This window comes from Dermacentor andersoni, chromosome 7 (assembly GCF_023375885.2).
Source record: "Dermacentor andersoni chromosome 7, qqDerAnde1_hic_scaffold, whole genome shotgun sequence".
Taxonomy (NCBI): domain Eukaryota; kingdom Metazoa; phylum Arthropoda; class Arachnida; order Ixodida; family Ixodidae; genus Dermacentor; species Dermacentor andersoni.
Window position 1 is genome coordinate 28,742,095 of NC_092820.1, and position 23,335 is coordinate 28,765,429.

The window sequence follows — 23,335 nt, forward strand, 5'->3', positions numbered from 1 at the left end:
GGAACACCGAGACATGTTTTCAGTATCTGTGCCTGGGCACTTTCCAGCGTGCGTAAACATGACGGGCTCATACCTGATAAAACTGGCAGGCTATACCTAATGTATCCGACGTAGAGAGCCTGGTACAGCCGGAGTAGCGAACGCTCAGATGGACCCCACTTCATACCGGCCAGAAAGCGAAAAACTTGAGCAAGCCCAGTTAATTTTTTCTTTAACATTGCCACATGTTTCGACCATGAAACACCGCGGTCAATGACAACGCCGAGGTACTTGTGGTGGGTGACATATGGGATGGCATTTCCATTGATCATAATTGGATACTAACACATAAGCTTCCGTGTGAACGCTATCGCAGCGCACTTGTCTGGGGCCAGTTGCAGTCCTTGGCACTGCAGGTACTGAGACATTAAAGAAACAGCACGCTGCAATCTGGCACGAATTTGCGGTCGCGTGACTGCGGATGCCCACATGCATATGTCGTCTGCGTATGTACTGATGTGTACTGTATCAGGAATTATTTCCGCAAGGCCAATAAGGGCAACATTGAAAAGAGTCGGGCTGAGAACTCCTCCTTGAGGCACTCCACGGACCACAGCGTGTCTTGTCGTTTCGCCATCATTCGTGGACATGAAGACTGTACGGCCATTTAGGTAATTATCAATCCACATGTAGAGACGGCCGCCGATGCCTAAATTACTGAGGGCATCAAGAATGGCTTCGTGCAGTACATTGTCATAAGCTCCTTTTATGTCTAAGAAAACTGCTCCTACAAGGCGGTGTCGCTTCTTTTCGTGTTCGATCGTGGACACGAGATCAATGACCCCATCTATTGCAGACCGGCCACGTCTAAATCCGGTCATCATTTCAGGATAAAGCTCATTCTTTTCCATGAACCATTCTAATCTAGTGAGCACCATCCGTTCCATCACCTTACCGACACAGCTAGCTAAAGCTACTGGCCGGTAAGATGACATTTCGTAAGGCGATTTTCCTGGCTTTAGGAGGGCGACCAAACGGCTGGTTTTCCACTGCTTCGGGACTGTACTGGATGACCACGTGGCGTTATAGTATGACAGCAGGACTTTCCGACCTTCCATCCCAAGGTGGCACAGAGCAGTATACGAAATACAGTCAGGTCCAGGGGCAGAAGATTGTCTCGACGCAGCAAGTGCAGCTTCCAATTCCGGCATCGTGAAAGGAAGGTCAAGACGATCATCTTTAGGAGGTAGCACGGGTCGATCCAATGTTGGACATGCTGAAGCATCGGTACGGGTGACTCTCTTACAGAAGTCTTCGGCAACCTGCCCTTCCGTCAGAGATTGGTGAAGTGCTAGAGCACGGAAAGGATGTTTTTGCTGAGGAGGGGCACGAAGGCTTCGTACTATCTGCCAGATCCTAGAAAGTGGCTTTCGAGGATCTAGAGACGAACAGAAGGTCCTCCACCGTTGTTTTCCCATTTTTTGAAGGTGACGCCGTATTTTTCGTTGAGCTCGTCGACATAAAGCAAGGTCTAATGACGATTGAGTTCGCCTAACCTTCCTTTCCGCTCTCCGACGGATCGCTCGGAGCCGTTCATATTCAATATCAATCGCCGTTCTGGATGTAGGTGCACTGATGAACTTAGTTGTCTTCTGCACTGATGAGACAATAATGTCTTCTATATCAGATGGTGAAGTGATGTCTCCACAGTACTCTTCGACAGATGTAGTGAATGTGGACCAATCAGTGCAGCGTACAGCAGATGCAGTTGATTGAACAAACCACTTCATCTGCACATATGTTGGTATATGATCGCTCCCATGCGTTTCTATGTCCAAGCACCAGTTGACTAAGGGCAGGAGGCTCTGAGATACAATAGTGAGGTCTAAGCAACTTCCGTAGGTAGTGCCGCGGATGTAAGTTGGAGATCCATCGTTGATGACAGCCAGACCTTCAGTGTCTATGAAGTCCATCAAGTGCCTACCCCGACAGTTCATTGCGGCACTTCCCCAGTAAGGATGATGGGCGTTGAAGTCTCCAATAACAACATGAGGGCCTGGGGAACTCTGTAATACAGTGGATAGATAAGAGAGTTCAAGTCTTTGTCTAGGAGGTATGTAGGCGCCGATGATCGAAAACACATGTAGTTTATGTTTTAGTGTCACACACACATATTCATTGCTGTCATGTGGAGCGATCGTGTTCCGCACAAACGTCATGTCACTGCGTATGCACATTAACACTTTGCTCTTGTGTCGATCTTCACGTGACCAGAGCTTAACGTATCCGGAAAGGCGAAATTCCGACGTGAGATTTGGCTCGCATATCACGATCACTGGGAAGCGGTATTTGAAGACTCGTTGCCTAAAGTCAGACATGCGGCCGCATAAACCTCGAGCATTCCATTGCATTATAACAGAATGATGCATCTTTTGTTCCAATGTCCAGTGTTTTATCGTGAGAGCCATGATTAACACCCTTATTTTAGAGCCGCTAATAGCGGCTCCATAGCATCTAACGCCTTCACAACCGATAGTGCAGTTGGCGTTGCCATTCCGGAGAGTAATATACGCATAGTGTTTACTAGCTGTTTGAGCATGTCTATCACCTTTTCATTTCCAAGCCTTTCATTACCCTCGCGGCACTTGGGGAGAGCCGAAGGAGTATCTCCTCCGGAAGCCCTTAGTGGTAGCGAAGGCCACTCAATAGCCGAAGAGGTTGGACGCACGTAGGATGACGCCTCATTCCTTGACGGGCGCGGTGGTACTGGGGGAGGCGCATCTTGTGTGTCCCGGCCGTGCACTCTCTGTGGCACGTTTTGCATCCAAGTACTCAAAGGAAGTGCCTCTTTCCCTCCGGGCTTGCTCTGGGAGCGGCGACGCCTTTGCCGCAACCGGCGCCTTTTCTTGCGGACGGAATCGGCAGCCTCCTTGTGCGTGGAGTTCTCTCTCACCATTTTTCTCAGGATTTGCCTCTCCTCTGCCATTTTGGGGCAGTCCTTGGATGTCGCTTCATGGGCTCCGGAGCAATTTGCACATTTCATGGCGTCAGTCTCACAGGAGTCCACATGATGAGCACCACCACATCTTCGGCACGACGTAGGATTCTTACACACCGCACTCACGTGGCCCAGTTTGAAGCACTTGCGACACTGTAACGGGCGTGGTACATATGGACGCACTGAGTGCCTCACATAACCTACTTTGACCGATGCTGGCAAAGAGTCTGACTCGAACACCAACTTGATGCACCAGGAGCGGCCGAATCGGTGGATGTCGAGGATTCGCACTGTCGACGATAAAAGAGATCGCAGGTCTTCATCCTTTATGTCAATGTCCACATCTGATATCACACCAGAGCAGGTATCTTTGCCGTACGCAAGGAATGAGCGAACTGGGATGTTACCAACCACTTGAATGCCTTTCAAAGCCTCCAATACTGCCTGAGAATTAACGTCCACCGTCAGAATGTTCTTCCGAGCATTAATGCGGATCTCTCTCACATGTCCTGAGGCTATTCGATCGAAGTATTTGGTCAGCGATTGTCTGTTCAACGAATTCATATTCGTACCTTCCGTAGTAGGGGTGTAGCCCACGGAGAAGACCCGTTCGTCACATCTGCTTTTATGAGTAGAATCACTGCCTGCTGACGTCCGGCGAAGCTTGCGCTTCAAGTGGCGCGATTGGACTAGCGTGTAATCACTGTCCGATTCCATCTCTGCCGCTGTTGAGCTGTCAGATGAATCGGGAAGCCTATAGTCGGTGATGTCGCGGTTTCCCACGGACAGGGCTACCGCCGCGGGACTCGCCTTGCCATGAGGGCGCGGAGGTCCTCCATCCTCCATTCCGGAGGATGACGTCTTCGAGGAAGCTCCTGATATGCAGAAGTCGCTCAACTTTGAAGAACCACAGAACAAGGTCTACCGTTCCGCACTTCTTCGTCTTGCTTGGCAGTGGAGCCCGCTTGCTGAAATCATGGGCTCGCAGCACTGAAATATTTCTATCTTGGCTATTAATGAGCTGATTTGAAACATTTTTGGGGCAGGACGCTCCCTAGAGGACATGTAACAACTACCAGCATAAAACCCAAATTTGCTATGGGGCCTGGCGAGGGGCCCTTTAAAGCACTTTATCTACACTTCATAAAAATGCAAAGCACAGTGATTATGAAGATTGATTATGAAGATCAAATTCAACAATGCGGTAATAATACTAGAAAAAAAAATGACGGTTTGTAAATGAGTTCTTAAATAATTCTGATTCACATGACCCAATTTCATCACTATCTATTAAATGGTGCGATCATAACATCACCAAATGAGACAGCTAATGCCTTCAGTGATTACTTTTCACTACCCTTCCTGACAATTTCGATTTTTCTCCTTCCTTCACCCGTCAACCACAACCTTTTTTTCCTTCAACCCACTAGCCCCAAAGAAACTGAATCCATCATTTTAGGTTTAAAATCGACTGGCCCGGGTCTTGACGACACATCCGCAAAACATATAAAATTATTTCGTTCTACAGCCTCACCCATCTTAAGCCAGATATTTAACCTCACTTTCAGTTCTGGTGTTTTTCCTGACCAATTCAAGGTTGCGAAGGTCATATGTGTCTGGAAGAAAGGTGTCCAATCCTTTGCTGAAAATTACCGTCTCATTTCTGTTGTTGCCTTCCTTGACAAAGTTCTAGAAAAATTGACTAAAACACTAATTTAACATAATAAATTCGTTTCAGTTTTGATTCCTCTCAGGGTTGCCTGCTCAGGCGGCCATCGCATGTTTCACAGATAATATTAAATCTTACATTGACCATGGCGACATTTCAGCTTCTGTGTTTATAGATTTTTTTTAGGGCTTTTGATTCTATTGACATAACATTCTCTTTTTGAAGCTTGAGTTTTATTGTATTGGTGGGACAGTGCTAACACTGCTAAAGAGCTTTTTATCTAATAGACAACAGCTTGTTTTTGTGTTAATGAATGTTTTTCTAACCTCTCATACATTATAAAAGGTGTTTCCCAAGGTCAAATTTTAGGACGCCTTTTGTTTTTAACATACATTAATGATTTGCCTTCTTGCCTTTCTCGCTCTAGGTGTATTTTATATGCAGAGTGCACTACCCTCTTTGGTCACAGCCCTGAACATAATGTTTTAATTTCTAATTTACAAGCAGATTTAAATTCCCTTGTGCAGTGGTGTGCAACAAACCGGCTATCATTTAACCCTTCTAAATAGTCTTTTATGCTTTTTCCTTCACGAAACAGGAAAACTATGTCTCCTTGACTTTTCATCAACAACCAGGCCCTTACTCCATCTGATCATATTACTTTTCTTGAAGTAATTGTTTACACCCATGTTTGGTTTCAGAAACACATTTCGTCAGCCTGCATTAGAATATCTTTTGGCATACGTGCCCTCCTTAAAACAAGATTCCACTTCCGCCTCCACACACTCGCAACACTATAATACGCCTTTATATGCAGCCATATAAACTACTGCATCTAACCATGGGGTCATACATCATTCAAATCTCCCCATTGATTAAACTCCAGAAACAAGCAGTTCGCATTATGAAATTCGCTGCACGGTTTTCACCTTTCTTTTACATTTTTGTTGATCTTAATATTTCGCCTCTGTCTAGCCTTTAGTATTATAATATAGGCATTATATTCTTTATAATTTATAACCACGGCCTCACTTTAGACATTTTCCCACAACATGTGCTCTCTAATTGTAATTCTACTCGCTTCGCTACCTATCGTAACTTGATCTTGCCTAGTTTTTCTTTTTTCTTCAATAACATTTTAGAATAGTTTGCACTCATATGAAATCCGTATCATCTTTGCATATGTTAAAAAAAAAAAGAACTGAAACAATTTCTGTTTTTGAACCAATGTTATGTATCTGTACACCTAGCAATGAATGTAATTAATGCACTTATTTATGTATTTTTCTTTTGTAACATATATGCACTCTTTCGTTTGCTTTGCTTCTTTACTTTGTAGTTTTACTCATTTTACTTGCAGAGGAGGTCCCGCCAACTGTGATTAAACCTTGGGAACTCCTGTATATACACAACTATGTATCATTCCTAATGTACGTAATGAACTTGAAGAGCGTCCACCATATTTGCAAGCCACCGTAGTATTTGCCACCATGGTTTACAGATTAAGTTTTATTAGTACCGTACATTCTTCTGGGAAGAGAGCGTACAGTAATGCTGCCCTTATAACTTAACTTGCTAATTTGTTACTTCATACAAAAGGCCGTTAATATTTATTGACAACGAAGAGCAGCATCACAGAGAAGGGAACACGTTGGTCAGGAAGAACACAAAACTGCACCCGCAGTCCACTGTAGTTTCGCACAGCATGTGTGCATTGGCAGCCGCCATGCCAAGGTGAGGCATGGAAGTTTGTTAGTGAATAAACAATGTGTTTTCAAGGCACCCATGATGTTAGTGCCTGCACAATCTCATTCATGCAGTAGCAAATTTTCATAGTGTCATCTGTGGATGCTGTTACAACTTCAAAACAATGCAAGGCAACTCTCTTTACCTTTGTGCTTTGTGGCTTTGTTGATCCATCAGCGTGCATCGATGCACGGTGTTTTCCCCTGCGCCGATGTTACCATTTGGAGGTAGTCTACTTATGCTTCTAGTGCAGTACAGTGTCAGTGGTCTATTTCTTGTGCATGTTGCAGCAATGGCATACCAGTCTCCAAGAATGATGTGAAAAATTTCCGCCTATAGTTATTCCTTATCTGCACACAGTTTTGATGCAATACATTCAGCACCTTATGTTGGTTTTGTGCGCTTTCTATGTATTCTGTCGTGTCAGGCACCGTCACTTTTCATTATAATTAAAAATTGTGAGCTAGCGTATCACACTTTGTCCTAAATTAGTTTGGTAGTTGCGGAGCCACATTTTTGCAATTTGGAAGCGAGCTTAGTATTTTCTCAGCACAACTTTAGTGGCAGGACTAGCACTCCTGCTTTTAAATGTTTGTACATATGTGTATTTTTGTGTCCAGGTTTTTTTTAACCACTTCAAAAGGACACCCTTGGGTTGAAGGGGATCGAGGACTCTGGCAATGAAGATTGCCGACCTGACAAAGACTTCGAAAAACAATGGGTAAAAATACACGCTGTGCTAATAAATGCTTCTAGCAATTTTTGCAATTCTACCCATTTTTTGTTTTTATGCATCTGGTGCGTTCAGTAGACTGTATGGAATGTTCAGGTGGTTTTGCTGTGCAATTCATGTTTACGTAGCCTAAGTGGCAATGGACACTAATATTTATACATAGGACAATTGGTGTATTGGTCTGAGGCTCAATGTTGCAAATGAGACATTGACTTTCACACCGGCACACCAATAGAGTTATTAGACTAATACACTAAGAGAGCCTTTTAGGTTAATAGACCTATAAGACCAACAGAACAATTTTTGCTAGGGACATCCACAACAGACACATCTGTGTTGAGCGCGGCCGCTTGCAGAAACACTGCAATGAGTAGTATGCGGTGCAGTGACTACAAGAAGATATACTGTGTTGTCTATCGTTTGGTATTGTGATTAGCAGCGAGATTGCGACTTCATGTATCTGCGGTGGCAACACGTAGGGTGTTTACTCTAATACTAATAGCATTAAAGTCAAGATTCGTTCTGCCGTAATTTTTTCAGATGGTACTTTTAAATACTTCTAACCACTTACTGCACATTGGTCAGGAGCTCCAATAACGCTCAACTGAATAAACATGCTCGTACATATGTCTCACGTAATTACAATTAGACAGCGCGTTCTGTCGGTCTGCCTAGCACCCGCACAACTGCCGCGCATCCATTGCATTGTTGGAACAAACACCCCCCTTTGAGCGTCACCTAATTGGATTCGAGCCTAGTACTAATGAGATCAGGCGGGTCAGATCATAGAAGTCAACGTTCAACGAGGATGCAATTATCGGTCACGAGAAGGCCCTAAGCTCCCCTGTCGAAGCGGCTGTAGTTAAAATTTTCAAGCACTAGGCGATTTCGCGAAACCGCGTTGCGTTCCATAACTTGAACATTACCGGCGAACTACACGCGCGTTTGCCACGACGACAGCTCGATACTAGTTGGCAGACTATTCGCTATCGAACCTTGCAAGTCTCGCAATGCGCGCCCGCGGTGTGTTACAAGTCCGGTTCAGAAGGGCCAACCTGGAGTTTTGAGGCCTCCGTCGGCGTGTTTGAACGATCCCATGTCGAGGTTGGCCAGCGCTGGGAGACCGGCGGCCGAACCACAGCTGTACGCGGCGCTGATTTCGAAGGGTCCCTGGTTGAGCCGGTAATGGAAGAGTTTCCGAGTACTCAGTTCATTCCAGAAGGTGCCGTCCATGGTCGACGTGAAAGGCACGAACTGCAGCGGCGCAGACGACGGGGACGACATGATGATTCGGCGCAGTTCTCGTAAACAGCTGATCGGCCCCTAAGCGGTGTGATCCACTGATCCGACGCAGTAAGGACGCGCACAAACGGTGTTTTGTACGATCGTTGCGTCTTCCTGCTTCACAGCTGATGCATAATATCGCAGGAAAGCGCCGGCAAAACCGCACCACACCACTCAGCGACAAGCGAACATCGCTGATAATATCAAAACAGTGAACTGTAATCCTGTAATCGTCTGTAATATCAAAATACAAAGCCAGCGGGATATGCCACCGGGCATGTGACGATGACGATGATGACTCTGGAAGACTCAGATAAATGTAATAAGTTCCATAGATCGCCGGAAAAAAAAAAAGAAGACCGCAGCGCAGGTAACAAAAAAAGTATAACAACCCTATTCAATGTTTGCAGAGCACAATAGCATATGCTTATATTAGTTTAAGGCGAGCTGTCGTTAGGGGCGTTAGGGGTGACCATAGAGTTTCATATTGGTATACCTAGAGGGAAATCTGGCGCTGCGATCGTTCAACCATCATGGGAATGATACGAGACGTTCATTTGAGGGATCGTCAGTCCTTTGTGCGCAGGCGCGAGTAAAAGCGGGCGCGAGAGACAAAATCCGGGGGCTTTTGCTCTTTGAATATGACTCTGCCTAGGTACTGCGCAGGAGGTTTCTTCGCGCGCGTTGTAGGCGTGTGTCCCTAGGCGCTTCGGCAAGCGGAGTGGGGTCGAGTTTGTTTACGCTCGGCTGCTGGCGCGCTGAAGTATGTGAAGCAGCCGGCTATGTCGTAGCGGACCGTAGCTTTCTCGCACGTTACGGCGATGTACCTCGTACACAGATGTTTCTGTGGGATCAGTAACGACCGTGGTGGAGCCCGGGCCGCATATATTGAAAATATGGCTAGAAGGCAACCGCGATTAAACTCAAGTGGCTGAAAGGCCGGCGGTAACGATGACTGACCCAGCACCAGCGCCGCAGGCGCGAGAAAGTCTGTCCGACGTACCTTCAGAGGCAAAGTTCTGACTGGTGTTGCAGAAGTCGCAGGGCGTAGTAGTGCTGAACTTAGCGTCACAAGTTGGCGACTGGACGTAATTATACTTATTCAATCGTGTTTTTCACTAATTGCAACAGTGCCATTTTTTTTCGCATTATTGGCGGTGCCTCCAGGAAACCAAAGCGGCAACAGCTAGGGACACCAAAGCTAGAACCCGGACTGGTCCGTGGGTTGGGGCTGGCCGAGGCCTGCGCGTGCCAGGCGTGTATAAGAAATTTTTTATGCGAACACCCCCTGGCACGCCTCGGCCTCCGCGGCCCCAACCCACGTGCCGCCCTGCTTCCAGACTTGATCCCCCCGCTACCCCTTGGATGCCCTGAAAATCCTGCGCCACCTGCTTTACTAAGAAGAGGTGCCGAACAGTGCGGACGTATCCACGTCGGCTCCCGCGTTCTTAAATGTTTTTGGACGTCTTTCCAAGAAGAACACTGGATATTGTTACGGTGAAGGGAAGGAAGAAGTTGAATTGGACTAGAGGAAAACGAAGTCTGGCAGTTGCCTGAACGCCATATACACCAGTTGTAAATATACATTATTTTACACTCGTGGGCCTGCTTTCTTCCTGCAACATTTTGGTGGAAGGTGCGGGGTACAATCACAGAACTTCGCAGCGGACGTCATCTACCTGCCGCCACAATGGCAAATCAACCGACACAAGCGACAACGCCTCAGCAGCCCGTGCCAACGGTCATCCTCATTCATCCGCAGGACCCAGGGACATTTTGTGGCACGCACAACGCCGACGTCGAGGACTGGCTTACGATGTACGAGCGAATGTGCGACAACAACAGGTGGGACCCAACAATGATGCTAGCAAACGTGATATTTTATCTAAGAGGAACTGCGAGGTAATGGTACGACACACACGAAGCTGACCTAACGAGCTGGGATGTCTGTAAAGAAAAAATGCGAGGCCTGTTTGGCAGACCTGTCAGTCGTCAGCGGGCAGCAAAAAAAAGAACTTGCGTGCCGCGCTCAGACGTCCACAGAATCCTATGTCGTGCACATACAGGATGTGCTGGCCCTCTGTTGCAAGGTTGATAACAACATGACCGAGGCAGACAAGATTGGTCACATACTGACAGGTATTGCAGACGATGCCTTCAATCTCCTGATGTGTAAGGATTGTGCCACTGTGGATGCAATTATAAAAGAGTGCCGGTGCTTCGAACAAGCGAAGAGCCGCCGCGTCGCTCAAACTTTCGACCGATTGCCCAATACCACCGCGACATCTTCTTGCGAAGACCCGCCGCGGTTCGTTCAGCCCACAGGACCGGAAGATATCACGCGCTTCGTTCGCCGTGAGCTTGAGGCCATGGCTCCGGCTCCAGTTCGTTCCGACTGTCGGGAAAGCGTGCCCGCTATCTCCCTTATACAAGCGGTCGTTCGGGAAGAAATAGCCAGTTTGGGCATTCCATCTCTCTGCTCGGTCCGCCATACAAACACCTACCAGATTTCTCCGACCGTTCGCTCCCAGACGCAAAGCTTTCCGCCACTCCGTCGCAACCCAGCTGACTGGCGCACAGCGGATGATAAACCCATCTGTTTTAATTGTTCCGGTATTGGACACATCGCCCGTCATTGCCGCAACCACTGGTCGTCGCCTCCTCTGCGGTCGTCTCCGAATCACTACCGCCAAATACCAGACAATCGTACTTTCTCGTCCTATACGCGGCTAGGAGCATCAACGCCGACAGTGCTCCACCAAGATCCAGCCGCTCCCCGTCTCCGCAAGGTCGTAGGTCCCGTTCGCCTCTCGTTCACCGCGCTTCGTCCCCTTCTGCAACCGGTCGCTTCGCTTCGGGAAACTAGGCGGTGTATCTCCCGGAGGTGAAGCTGCAACTCCGACCCGGCCTACAAATCCTCTGCTGACCCTGCCTACACGTGGAAACCTACTGGACATTGAAGTTGATGGCGTTCCTGTTAGATCTCTCGTTGATACAGGAGCGCAACTCTCAGTTATGAGCGCTGCTCTCCGCCGAAAGCTCAAAAAGGTTCTGACACCCGCCGTACCGGGCCCTGTGCGAGTCCCCGATGGGAGTACTTCACCTGTCCTTGGAATGTGCACAGCACGTGAACCATCGGGGGCCATTATACCATTGTTCTATTTATCGTCCTTGAACACTGTCCGCACGACCTAATTCTCGGCCTCGACTTCCTTTCGAAACACGCTGCCCAAATTGACTGCCCCGCAGCTGTTGTACAGTTGGATCTGTCGCTTCCTGACGACGCCACAACTTGTGCTTCACACCGCTTACGTTCTGCTGAGTTTGCAAGGCTGTCTCCACAAGCGGCTACAAATGTCCTCCTGACGCCCTGTGCTCCCGTACCTGATGGCGAGTACGTCCTGTCACCGCTTACTGACGTGGTTTTGTCGCGCAATATTGCCCTGCCGAGCACCTTAATCCGGATCCGCGAAAACTGCACTCGCGTGCCCATCCTCAATTTTGGATTTTCGTCGCATGTGCTGCCACACGGTATCGCCATAGCGCATATCACTCCTTTGGAAGAATTTGAGGTTTCTTCTTTGACCTCTGAATCCTTCCTCAGTACCAACGGACCTTTGTCACCCTCTCCTCCGTACTCGACGCCTGCGGACGATGTTTCTAAGATGATCGCCCCTGACCTTGCTTCCGAGCAAAGAACAGCTATTCGTCACCTCCTGTCATCTTATCAGGACATCTTTGATTTGGACGACCGTCCACTTGGCCAGACATCTGTTGTCACGCATCGCATCAACACCGGCGACGCCAGCCCCATTCATAGGTGGCCATATCGTGTCTCCGCAACAGAAAGGGCCATCATACAGAAAGAGGTAGACAGGATGATGGACAAGGACATCATTGAGCCTTGGGCATCACCGGTTGTCTTAGTAAAGAAAAAAAAAACAACAACTCGTGGCGCTTCTGCGTTGACTACCGTCACCTCAACAGGATAACAAAGAAGGATGTTTATCCCCTGCCTCGCATTGATGCCTTCACGGATCCCAATACTTTTCATCGATTGACCTCCGCTCCGGCTATTGGCAGATTAGCGTCGATGAGATGGACCGCGAGAAAACCGCCTTCGTCACACCGGATGGTCTGTACCGATTTAAAGTCATGCCGTTTGGATTATGCAATGCGCCAGCTACATTCGAGCGCATGATGGACTCTCTCTTGCGCGGCTTGAAGTGGTCTGCATGCCTCTGTTACCTCGTCGATGTCATTGTGTTTTCGCCGAACTTTGAGAGCCCCCTGCAGCGCCTCACAACCATACTATCCGTGCTTCGCAGAGCTGGCCTTCAGCTAAACTCCTCCAAGTACCATTTCGGTCGCCGTAAAATTAACATGCTCGGCCATCTCATAAACGCCACCGGAATCCAACCTGATCCACAGAAAGTTCACGCCGTGCGAAATTTTCCTGTACCTTGTTCAACAAACGATGTCCGTAGTTTTCTGGGCTTATGCTCTTATTTCCGGCGATCGGCGAAAAATTTTGCCGACATCGCTCACCCTCTCACTGACCTTCTTAAGAAAGACGTCTCTTTCTCTTGGGGACCACTGCAGGAGAAAGCCTTCTTTACCCTGATTGAGGGGCTTACAACTTCCCCAATTCTGTCACACTTTGACCCTTCTGCGCCCACTGAAGTACGAACTGACGCGAGTGGTCATGGCATCGGCGCTGTCCTCGCTCAGCGTCAACAGGGCCAAGACCGTGTCATCGCTTACGCTAGCCGCCTTCTTTCCACGCCCGAGCGAAATTACTCCATTACTGAGAGAGAATGTCTCGCGCTCGTATGGGCGGTCGCGAAATTTCGGCCGTACCTTTTCGGTCAGAGCTTCTGCGTCGTAACCGAACATCACGGCCTCTGCTGGCTCTCCTCTTTGAAGGACCCAACCGGACGACTTGCACGTTGGGCACTGCGTCTATAAGAATGTACATTTCCTATTATGTATAAGTCAGGGCGCCTGCATAACGACATTGACTGCCTGTCCCACAATTCCGTGGATCAACCGGACGATACCGATGCAGACTCGGACATCAGTGTTCTATCCCTCTCCGGCTTCCTCCATATTGGCGACGAGCAGCGCAAAAATCCTGTTCTTCGAACACTTATGGAACGCCTAAGCTCCTCGCCCAATGACTCGTCCCTCCGGATGTTCACCTTGCGCGATGAAACTTTATACCGTCGTAGCGTTCGTCCTCACGGTCCGGAGCTCCTCCAAGTCGTTCCCAAGCACCTTCGACTCACCGTGCTCCAGCAACTTCACGACGCTCCCACTGCTGGACATCTGGGCATCACTCGTACATACGACCGCCTGCGGCGCCGCTTCTTCTGGCCCGGCACTTATCGCTCTGTGCTTCGTTATGTCGTTTCTTGCGACCTATGTCAGCGCCGGAAGACGCCTGCTATGCCTCCCCCTGGTTTCGTGCCATCCTTCTTCTTAACCAACACTACAGGTGACGCCTAGGGACTCGAAGAAGGCTCAATGATGTTTTTGTCTAGCATTTTGTTGACTTCGCTTTGAATTACTCGGCGTTCCGACGCAGAAACTCGATACGGTCGTCGGTGAATAGGAGTAGCATCGCCAGTAAGAATCCGATGCTTGACCGCGAGCGTCTGGCCTAAAGGGCGATCGTCGAAGTCGAAAATATCTCTGTAGGACGATAATACTTGATAAAGGTCTTCAGCCTGCGCAGAAGACAGGTCCGTCGCAACCATTTTCTGTGTCTTGGGATCGGCGGCCGAGGCTGGCACGATGGGCCTGCTAAGCTCGCAAAAAGCATCGGTTGATAGCGCTGCCACGTGATGGTCGCCGAGACAATCAACGTTGGCAAGGCGAATACCTTGCGGTAAAATTTGCTTTGCCAATCCAAAGTTAAAGATAGGAATGCGAGTGCGGTTCGCAGTAATAGTAAGTATACTGTGAGGCATGGTAACGTCATACTGTAGTGGAATTTCGGGCAGAGGAGTGACGAGGTACTTGCCATCAAGGACTGGTGGGGAAGACAAGAGTTCAATATAGGCTAATGATTTTAGCGGTAGGCGAATAAAGCCGGTGGGGCGTAGGCGGCACTGGGGTGCGTCAGAAGGTTCTGTGAGAATCGGCAACTCAAGGCGAAGGGTACTGGCAGAGCAGTCAATAAGAGCACAATGCGCGGAGAGAAAATCGAGGCCGAGAATGAGGTCGTGGGGGCAATGAGCAGTCACGGTGAAGAGGACAGGAGTGTGGCGGCCGGCGATGATAACACGTGCCGTACACATGCCGATGATAGGCACACTACCGCCATCCGCAACGCGGACGACGCTTGCCGACGCTGGTGTGAGGAGCTTGTTCAGTCGTCGTCGGAAGGCAGCACTCATAATAGAAAGATGTGCCCCTGTATCGATGAGTGCCGTTACAGGATAGCCATCTACGTCAACGTCAAGAAGGTTTTGGTTCGTGTTTAACGTGAGCAGAGGATTTGAGGGCAGGGTCGACAACGCAGCTTCACCTCCAGAAGCTGCAGTGCCTAGTTTTCCGGATGGGTCCGGGAGGCGATAGGCGGCGAAGAGAAGCGGCGGGGTTGGGGCGAACGAGACTGACGGCGTCGAGGTGAGGGCGAGCGGCTGTAGTGGAGGTTCGGAGCGGGGGCATCAGCGGCAGTGGGTTCATGGCGGGTGGCATAGGGAACAGAAGGTCCAAAGGTGCGGGAATAAGTGGCGGCGTATGTCCGATGAGGCGGTGGCCATCGGTTGCGGCAGTGACGAGCGACGTGGCCGATGCGACAGCAGCGGAAGCAGATTAGTCTGTCATCAGGGGTACACCATTCGGACGGGTTGCGGCGAGATGTGGTAGAAAAGGACTGTCGGGGACGAGGAGGGCCGGTAGAGAACTGGGGAACGCTGGGTCGAGACGTGGAACACACGGAGTTCAGACCCATGTTCTCAAATTCTTGCCGGACTACGGCCTGAATCATGGCAATCGTGGTTGCTGGCGGATCGGGAGGCGTCGTGGAGAAAGCTGGCGAACAGGCGGCCTCGAGCTCGCGGCGAACAATACGGGTGACGTCGTCACAGGTGGTGGCCTGACGCGGTCGACCCTCACATGTCGACGTAGCAGCGGTGTTGGGTAGCCGCGTGATGTGGTGCGTGATACGGCGACTCATGGCTTGTTCAAGGCGACGGCATTCTTTAATGATGGCGTCGATTGTCGAGACGTTGCCGAAAACAAGCAAATTGAAAGCGTCGTCGGCGATGCCTTTTAGAACATGGGACACTTTATCTGATTCAGACATAGCATCGTCAGCTTTGCGACATAGAGCCAAGACGACGAAGATGTATGAAACGTACGGCTCTGTAGATGTCTGAACACGAGACGCAAGAGCCTTTCTCGCGGCAACCTTGCGGCCAATGGGGTCGCCGAACAGTTCCCGTAGCCTTTCTTTGAAAGTGTCCCAACTGCTTATCTCGTCGTCATGCGTCTGGTACCACACGCGTGGGGTGCCGCCAAGATAAAAGATGGCATTGGCGAGCATAATTGTTGGGTCCCACCTGTTGTTAGCGCTGGCATGTTCATATAGCTTGATCCATTCGTCAACGTCCTGTCCCTCCAGGCCAGAGAACACACCAGGGTCGCGATGTTGGGCAACCGTGACGATTGGAGCAGTCGAACCAGCCGAAGCCGTTGCAGAGGCGGGCTCGTCACCGGGAGGCATGGTGACAAGCTCGATGTACCGACCACTCCGGAGTTCCGTGGCGAGGACGGGGATCGCTGACCTCCACCAGAATGTTACGTGTAGAAAGACACAGACGAAAGAGGCTATTTACAGGCTATTTACACTGGACTAGAGCCAGAGCGCCAGGCCGACATGATGATGATGATGATGATGATGATGATGATGATGATGTCCTTGAGTTTGGCGCTTACCAATTCGCGGGGATTGGCCAGGAGTCGGGCAGACTTTGCTTGTGTGTTCAGAAAAGGAGGTAAAAATCTAAAATTTTGTTACATGAATTTAGGCGAGGGAAAATCGAAACGGTTCAGTAGGTTGTCATGCTACGTAGAGGAAAAAAAAATAATTATATTTATTATATCAATGAGGCAATAAGGAATGAATAGAATAATATGGTCATCAATGAAATCGGTTTGATTCAATAATAAATTTTTCTAAGGCGAAGCACACATTCCTGTGTGAGTGCCCAAGCACAGACGCTCCGAAAGACAGCAGTACCGGAGTGTTCAATGGCAGACCAAGCTGTCGCACTGTAATTTCTAATGTCATTTTCCTCATGGAGGAGAAACGCCGGCATTCCAGTAGGTAGTGCTCAATCGTCTCTAATGCATTGCAAAAATGGCACAATGGGGATATTGCCAGACCAGATCGGTGCATGTAAAAATTTAGAGATGGGACTCGACAACGTAGTCTCGTTAATGTAACTTCCGTTTGTCTTGTTTTGCAAAACTTCCTGCTCCAAGGGAATTGTAAGTGGCGTAGTTCCAATGATGATTTGAGGTTCGATTGAGATGTTAAAAGGATGTATCTTCTGAACCTGGCGGACGTGATAAAGCCCATCGTTGGAAGAAGGGGAAGCACTGGGCCGCTGATAGAAGCCTTGGCCAAGCTGTCTGCCACCTCATTCATAAATATGCCTTTGTGGCCAGGTACCCATATTAATCGTAAACTTCTCAAATGACTTGGAGCCAGTGAGTACAAAGTTTTCAATATCTGTGTCTCGCCGGGAGCAGTAAGTGAGGTGCACAGCGACAAAGAATCTGTGATTATTACCGCCGTTGACCTGGAAGATTGTAGCTTTCGTAAAGCTAGGACAACAGCTAGGAATTCCGCTAGGTATATTGGAGTGAAGTCGGGAAGCCGAATAGAAAAAGACCAGTCCAATGATGATGAGAAGATTCCAACTCCTGCCTTTTCTTCACTCTGCGAAGCATCCGTTGCTATAAATACGTTAGTGTGGAGTTGATTCAAGTGATCCTAGAGTAAGCCGTTAAGAATATGCGAGGGAAGCTGCTTTGCATTATTTGGGTATAGGTCATCATAAGTAATAACTAGTGAATTTGAGATGCTGTTTTCCGTGATTATATGATTTATATTTACGTCTAACGGATTCAATAACGATTGCGATACAATGACTTGTGGCGTGTGAAACCGTGGCCATCTGACTCCAAAAAATTGGACTCGTTGTTTGATGAAGATGGACTGAGATCTTCTTAGTGGGGATTCATAGAGCCTTATAAACGCTTGAACGGTAAGTATTTTAAATCTCATTTCAAGGGAAGGTAATCGTGCTTCCTTGTAGAGTACAGCGTTGGCTACAAACTTTGGAAGCCCCAGACATAAGCGAAGCGCTTCCCGTTCTAGCAAAATTAGTGGGCGTAGCTTGTAAGCCGCGGCGCCGGAGAATAACACACAACCGAACTCTAGTATAGGTCGAATATACATGTGGTAAATCATTATGAGTGTGTCTCTGCGCATGCCCCATCGATAATTACTTATCCTTCGTAATATCCCCATTGCACGAGAAGCTTTTGAAGTTATATGTTCAATATGCTGATGCCAATCAAGATTACCATTATAAATAATTCCAAGGTACTTGACCTTTTCCACTTGTGGGATAGTGGAGTGACGGTATGAAAGGGATGTAGTAACTGGGTCTTGTAGGGGAAAGACAAGAACGGCACTCTTATTTACATTAAGGGACAAGCGAATACTGTCCAGCCATGCTTCTAGCTCGCATAAGTATTTCTGCAAGCATTCGTACAGTGACTGAATATCACTTGCTGATGCAAAAAACGCTATATCATCAGCGTAAACGTACGTGCTTACATTTTGATTATGAGGAATGGAGCTGAGTAGGATGTTAAACAGCAGCGGGGACAAAACTGCCCCTTGAGGAACCCCGCGTGTTTGTCTGAATTTTCCCGATGAAATTCCGCTTTGTGCACAGTAAAACTCCCTGCCCTGCAAGAACTCTGCAGTCCACGTCACGAAGTAGTCTGGCAATCCAATATCCTGCATCCTCTTTATTAATAAAGGGTATTCCACACTATCGTATGCTTTAGAAATGTCTAACGTGACTAGGGCAGCATGTTGTTCTTGGTAACGAGCCAACTGAATTCGGCTTTCTAGGTCGATATGTGCGCACCAAATGGACATCCCTGGTCGAAAGCCAATTTGGCAGGGGCTCAATAATTCTCTTGTGGTCACAAACTGAACCATACGTGCGTTTAATAATCTTTCTATTAATTTTACGAAATTTGATGTTAGAGAAATAGGCCGAATATTGTCTAGGACATACCTTTTGGTTTGGTCTTTCAGCAGAGGAATCACCTTCGCAATTCTCCACGCAGGAGGGAACCATGCATATTGTACTGAGTAATTTATGGTATCTAACAAGCCTTTAGGGGCGACTTCAAAGAGAAGTTTAATCATCTTGGTAGTGACTCCATCGTGACCTGGGGCTGCAGCTGGTAAACAGGAAACGGCTTGGGACAATTCTGACATGGAAAACTCTTCGAAATCTTCTGAAGGGCCCTGCGCGTAAGGAGAGAAGGGAAGAGAGGTAGCGAAGCGGGTCTCTAACCCTTGCGCGATTACATTTAGAGAGTCAGCTTTTTCACTTGTGGTTAAAACTACCGACTCCCAGTTGAAGGGGCGTGGAATCATTTTTTGGGATCTTAAAAACCGAAATAATGCACGCTTATTATTTGCTTTCGAAAGGAATTCGAAATGTCGGACATTGTAATCGTCTTTTGCCCTACCTACCGTTCTTTTAAATGTTCCAGCAATGAATTTATAGTTTTTCCAGTTTTTCGGAGATTGGTTATGCATGAGTTGTTTCCATGCAGCCTTGCGTCGCTTGTAGTCCCGCGAGCAATCGTCATTCCACCAATTTGTAGAAGCAGTGTTTTTACATGCCTTTAACAGTATCAATGATGGAGCAAATATCCTCGGCTTTCAATGGAGAATTTTCCATTGATTTGAAAGTAGTCCGCAAGCAATTTTTAAATGTACGGTAATCCACAAAAGAGTGGATTCCAGCCTGCACGGTGGACTGCGGAACTACCACTTCAAACACAACAGGCAAATGATCGCTTGTTGTCCCCACATTCACAGTTTCCCATGCGGATGTGGGAATACCTGGACCTGAAAATGTAAGATCCAGCACAGATATGAACTGTCCGCGAAGAAACGTAACTGATCCCGAATTTTGACACGAAAAGTTATTTGTGATTGCCCAGTCCCATAGACGCTTTCCGCACGAGTCTGTCCTGGATCCCCATGATGCATGATGAGAGTTGAAGTCACCTGCCAAAATTATATCTTTACCGCATTTCGCCATAACCGGGTCTAGTGGGTGTGTATCCTGCACACCCGAGGGAAAGTAGATATTGACTAATGAAAAAGGCCTACTGCCAGGGAGAGTAATTTCTACTCCTAGAATTTCACATTCTGGAGACATCAGCTGGAATGATATATTTGCCCTGTGGCAAAACTTGCTTGAGACCATAATTAACAGTCCCCCACCTCTCGATGGGCGATCTAGGCGAAAGGACCTAAAATTGCGCAGAGAAAATTGTTTTTCAGGGGATAACCAGGTTTCTTGCAGTAAAATTACATCTGGAAAAATTTGAGACGATAGAACGTTTAAATCTGTAGAAGCAGCGAATACTGATCTGCAGTTCCACTGCAATACCCTCATCTACCTTCCAGTGATGAGAGCACCGCAGAGGCCACAGCCTCCTCCAATATATTACCTTTCGGGTTGACTTCAGGGAGGATTTTCTTGGATTTACTAACTGAGTGGGAAGTGGTAGCCTCAAGGGGAGAACACCTCCTTTTATGTGCCCTCACGTCAATCTCCATGTTTGAGGTATCTGGATGATCAGGGTTGTCTGGGCTATTAGTTGCCTTGGTTGAGGTACCTGCGGCAGACCTGACTTGCTCTATATGGGTTGCGGACGCAATTGCTCCATTTTCCTGAGAGTGGGTTAAACAAGCATTCATGTCAGAGCATGATGGCAGGGCAGTAACACTCGGTAATAATTTTTCTAACTTTGAGGTAACCAGTCCATTGAAGCATTCTGTGACGCTTTCTACTATGCGCTCCATAATTTTAGCCATAGACTTTTCAATAGCTTGTGCGATTACCTCTGACAGGCTTCCATCAACGACAGCTTGGGTTCGTGCTGTCACACTCGCATAACCATGGGCTCTTTCTTTTACCGCCGCAATTGCCTCTTGACGTGAGCAGCGCCTTTTGTCCATAACCTCCATTATTAGGACTTCTTGAGTTCTCGCAGGGCAGTTTGAGCAATCAGCTTTGTGGGCTCCACCACAGAGGCAGCAAGAGTCCGACTCGGCCGAGCAATTACTAGCGGAATGGCTCCCGCCGCAGACGCAACAACGAAGGCTGGATTTGCAACCACCCATGCTGTGACCATAGCGCCAACAATTTCGACATTGTAATGGACGCGAGGCAAGCGGGTCCACTCTGAATATTAGAGGCCAGACTTTTATCTCTGAAGGGCAAGATGTACCTGCAAACGTGGCAATTACTGACTCAGTAGGGACTCGTGTATTGTCCACCATTCTGTTGCACCGGTAAACAGCAATTACTCCAGCCGCGGAGAGCTTTTCTAGGGTCTCTGTCGGACTTAAGGAGGAGTCTACACCACGAACTATTCCCTTAGTGCAGGCAAGATGCGGGGGAATGAAGGCACTTACTTGCATCGATCCAAATGATGAGCACTTAAGTAAGTCGTACACACACGCCTGGTCTGGCGAACGGCAAACAATCCCACCTCTGCCAAACTGTCGCACATCAGTGATGTGCAAGTAGTGATGCGTTGCCGCCTGAAGTTCCGCCTGCACTGCCTTCGAGTTGTTGAGCCGGATGGCTCCTCCATGCAGAGGCACCAGCGCCGCAGGAATGCTGCTCACCCCACTACGAAAGAAAGCTTCAAGAGGCATTTGATCAGGTGGTAGCGAGGCCGACCAGGGCGGAGATCGCCCCGTGCCGTCCCCTGGAGAACATTTAGACATTTGTGGCTCTATCTCCGTAGCAGACAATGTAAATTCATCTTAAAACCCTGCTAGGTAACTACAAAGCTGGACTAAGTCCGCCCGACACTTAGCCAAAACCCCGAAAGCTCACTGTTGCGATCCGAACGACGCCGAACAGCCGCCGCAACGAACGAGTGCCAAGGGCACTCGCGCCAAGGGCACAGACCCACTTCGTCGTCGTTCTCGCGGCGGCTCGTCTCTCGGGTATCTGCCGATAATATCGTAATAATATAATGCCCTAAAGACTAAAGTGTAGAAGAGCTTCTGATATGTGCACTGAGAGCTTCTGGTATACTCGATGAGATATTGCGCAAAACTGGACGACATGTATGACAGAGTCATGACAACTAAAGAAAGGGAAAATTCACTTGCAATGGCAAGAACAATGATACGCAAAACACCTAAAAATATAATAAAATGCTAAGATTGTTTTAGTGACAGCCATACCAAGAAAAAAAACAAGAACTTACTTATAAACCTGCACAAAGGTATATGAAATCCGCGACATGTTTATTACTACTGAACAAAATGAAAAAGACATGGCAGAACAAAATTAACGTTGTACCAAGAACGAAAATACACATTATTACATTATTTTGCACTTGGCCACAATTTGAGTAATGATGGCAAGGGGGAGCAGAAGGTAGACTCAGCTTTTGCAGCAGCACAGAGAAAACATTCGCAGAAAGGCCTATTGTTCAATCAAAGACCAGGTGAAATAAGCTAAAAACACGACTTTTCTTTCATCACGAATGCAATGGTTAGCAGTAAAATTACGCCACTTAAGGCACTTAGCCATACCTACCGGGCACTCCTTTCTGTGATAAAGACGAACTGCAAAAATCTGCATATAGGACATTTGTAATGCTCATGCTTTCCAGAAAAAAAGAAAGCGTATCATGCGTACACATGAAGGCTGTTCGCGTGGTTTTCCCATCGGCAATGACTGAGATAATACATAAACACAAACAGCAATTTTTCAGGTGCTAGTACGTTTGTAGAACGGTGACACACAGAAAAAGCACTGATGGCGAAATGGAAAGCTGGGCGAGTTACTGAAGTTGCAGAATGAGACTTGGCATAGAAAAACAAGTCATAGACCAGGTGACAATGAGGAGGAACATCTATTTGTCTGCTTTCTCTACCGGTAAGAGGGAATTGTAGCATAATCAAGGCGCAACGACGTCCGGAAACTCAGGGGGCACACTCATTCACAGGGCAGTGTTCGTGTACATGCGTCTTATGTCCTTGGGTCTGCGCGCTCACCTGTTGTCGTTAGACATCCGGAAGAACCTTGCCAAACATGTTTTTAAGGTATTCGTGCACCACTGAACGATGCACGAGCGGTGCGAGTCGTGAAACGGGAGAAACATCGCGGAACACAAGCACACAACTATTGTGGACCACGAAACTGCCCACGCCGGTCAACGCACAGGAGCGCACGCTTCCCGATAACAGCAGATAACGAAACATGAAACTTCATGCAGAGGCCTAAGCTGGCGCCGAGCCGGCGGGCCCGCGCGGAGACACTCGAAAGTACGAGAGTTGCGAGGGAGGGCAAGGGGAGAGGAGTTGAGAGGAGGGGCGAAAGGGCACGGCCTCCTGGATCAGCGCGCGCAGATCTCGGAGGCAGTGCTAGGGAAGCGGAGTTGCTTTCCCGCCCTCCTAATGGATGGCGCCAATTACCTTTGCCACCAAAGCGCCGGAGTTTCCGAGGCCGGCCCGGCTGTTCTGTTGGCGCGGCGGTGGAGCGGAGCTGCTTTTATACCCCCGTGGTGACGTCAGGGCTTAGATCCGCATTTGTCCATGCGCGGCCTCCGTACG

The 23,335-nt window shown here is 48.2% G+C and overlaps 1 protein-coding gene across 1 annotated transcript in view; it reads right to left on the reverse strand.

The window, feature by feature from the left end:
• The window catches only part of Atg7 (Autophagy-related 7), a 54,739-nt gene extending 45,858 nt beyond the window's left edge, over nt 1–8,881 (reverse strand). Inside the window, exon 1 of the mRNA XM_050182227.3 lies at nt 8,181–8,881. Coding sequence (XP_050038184.1) covers nt 8,181–8,409 — 229 coding nt within the window. The 5' untranslated portion in view covers nt 8,410–8,881. The remainder of the gene's footprint in view (nt 1–8,180) is intronic.
• Between the last annotated feature and the right edge of the window lie 14,454 nt (nt 8,882–23,335).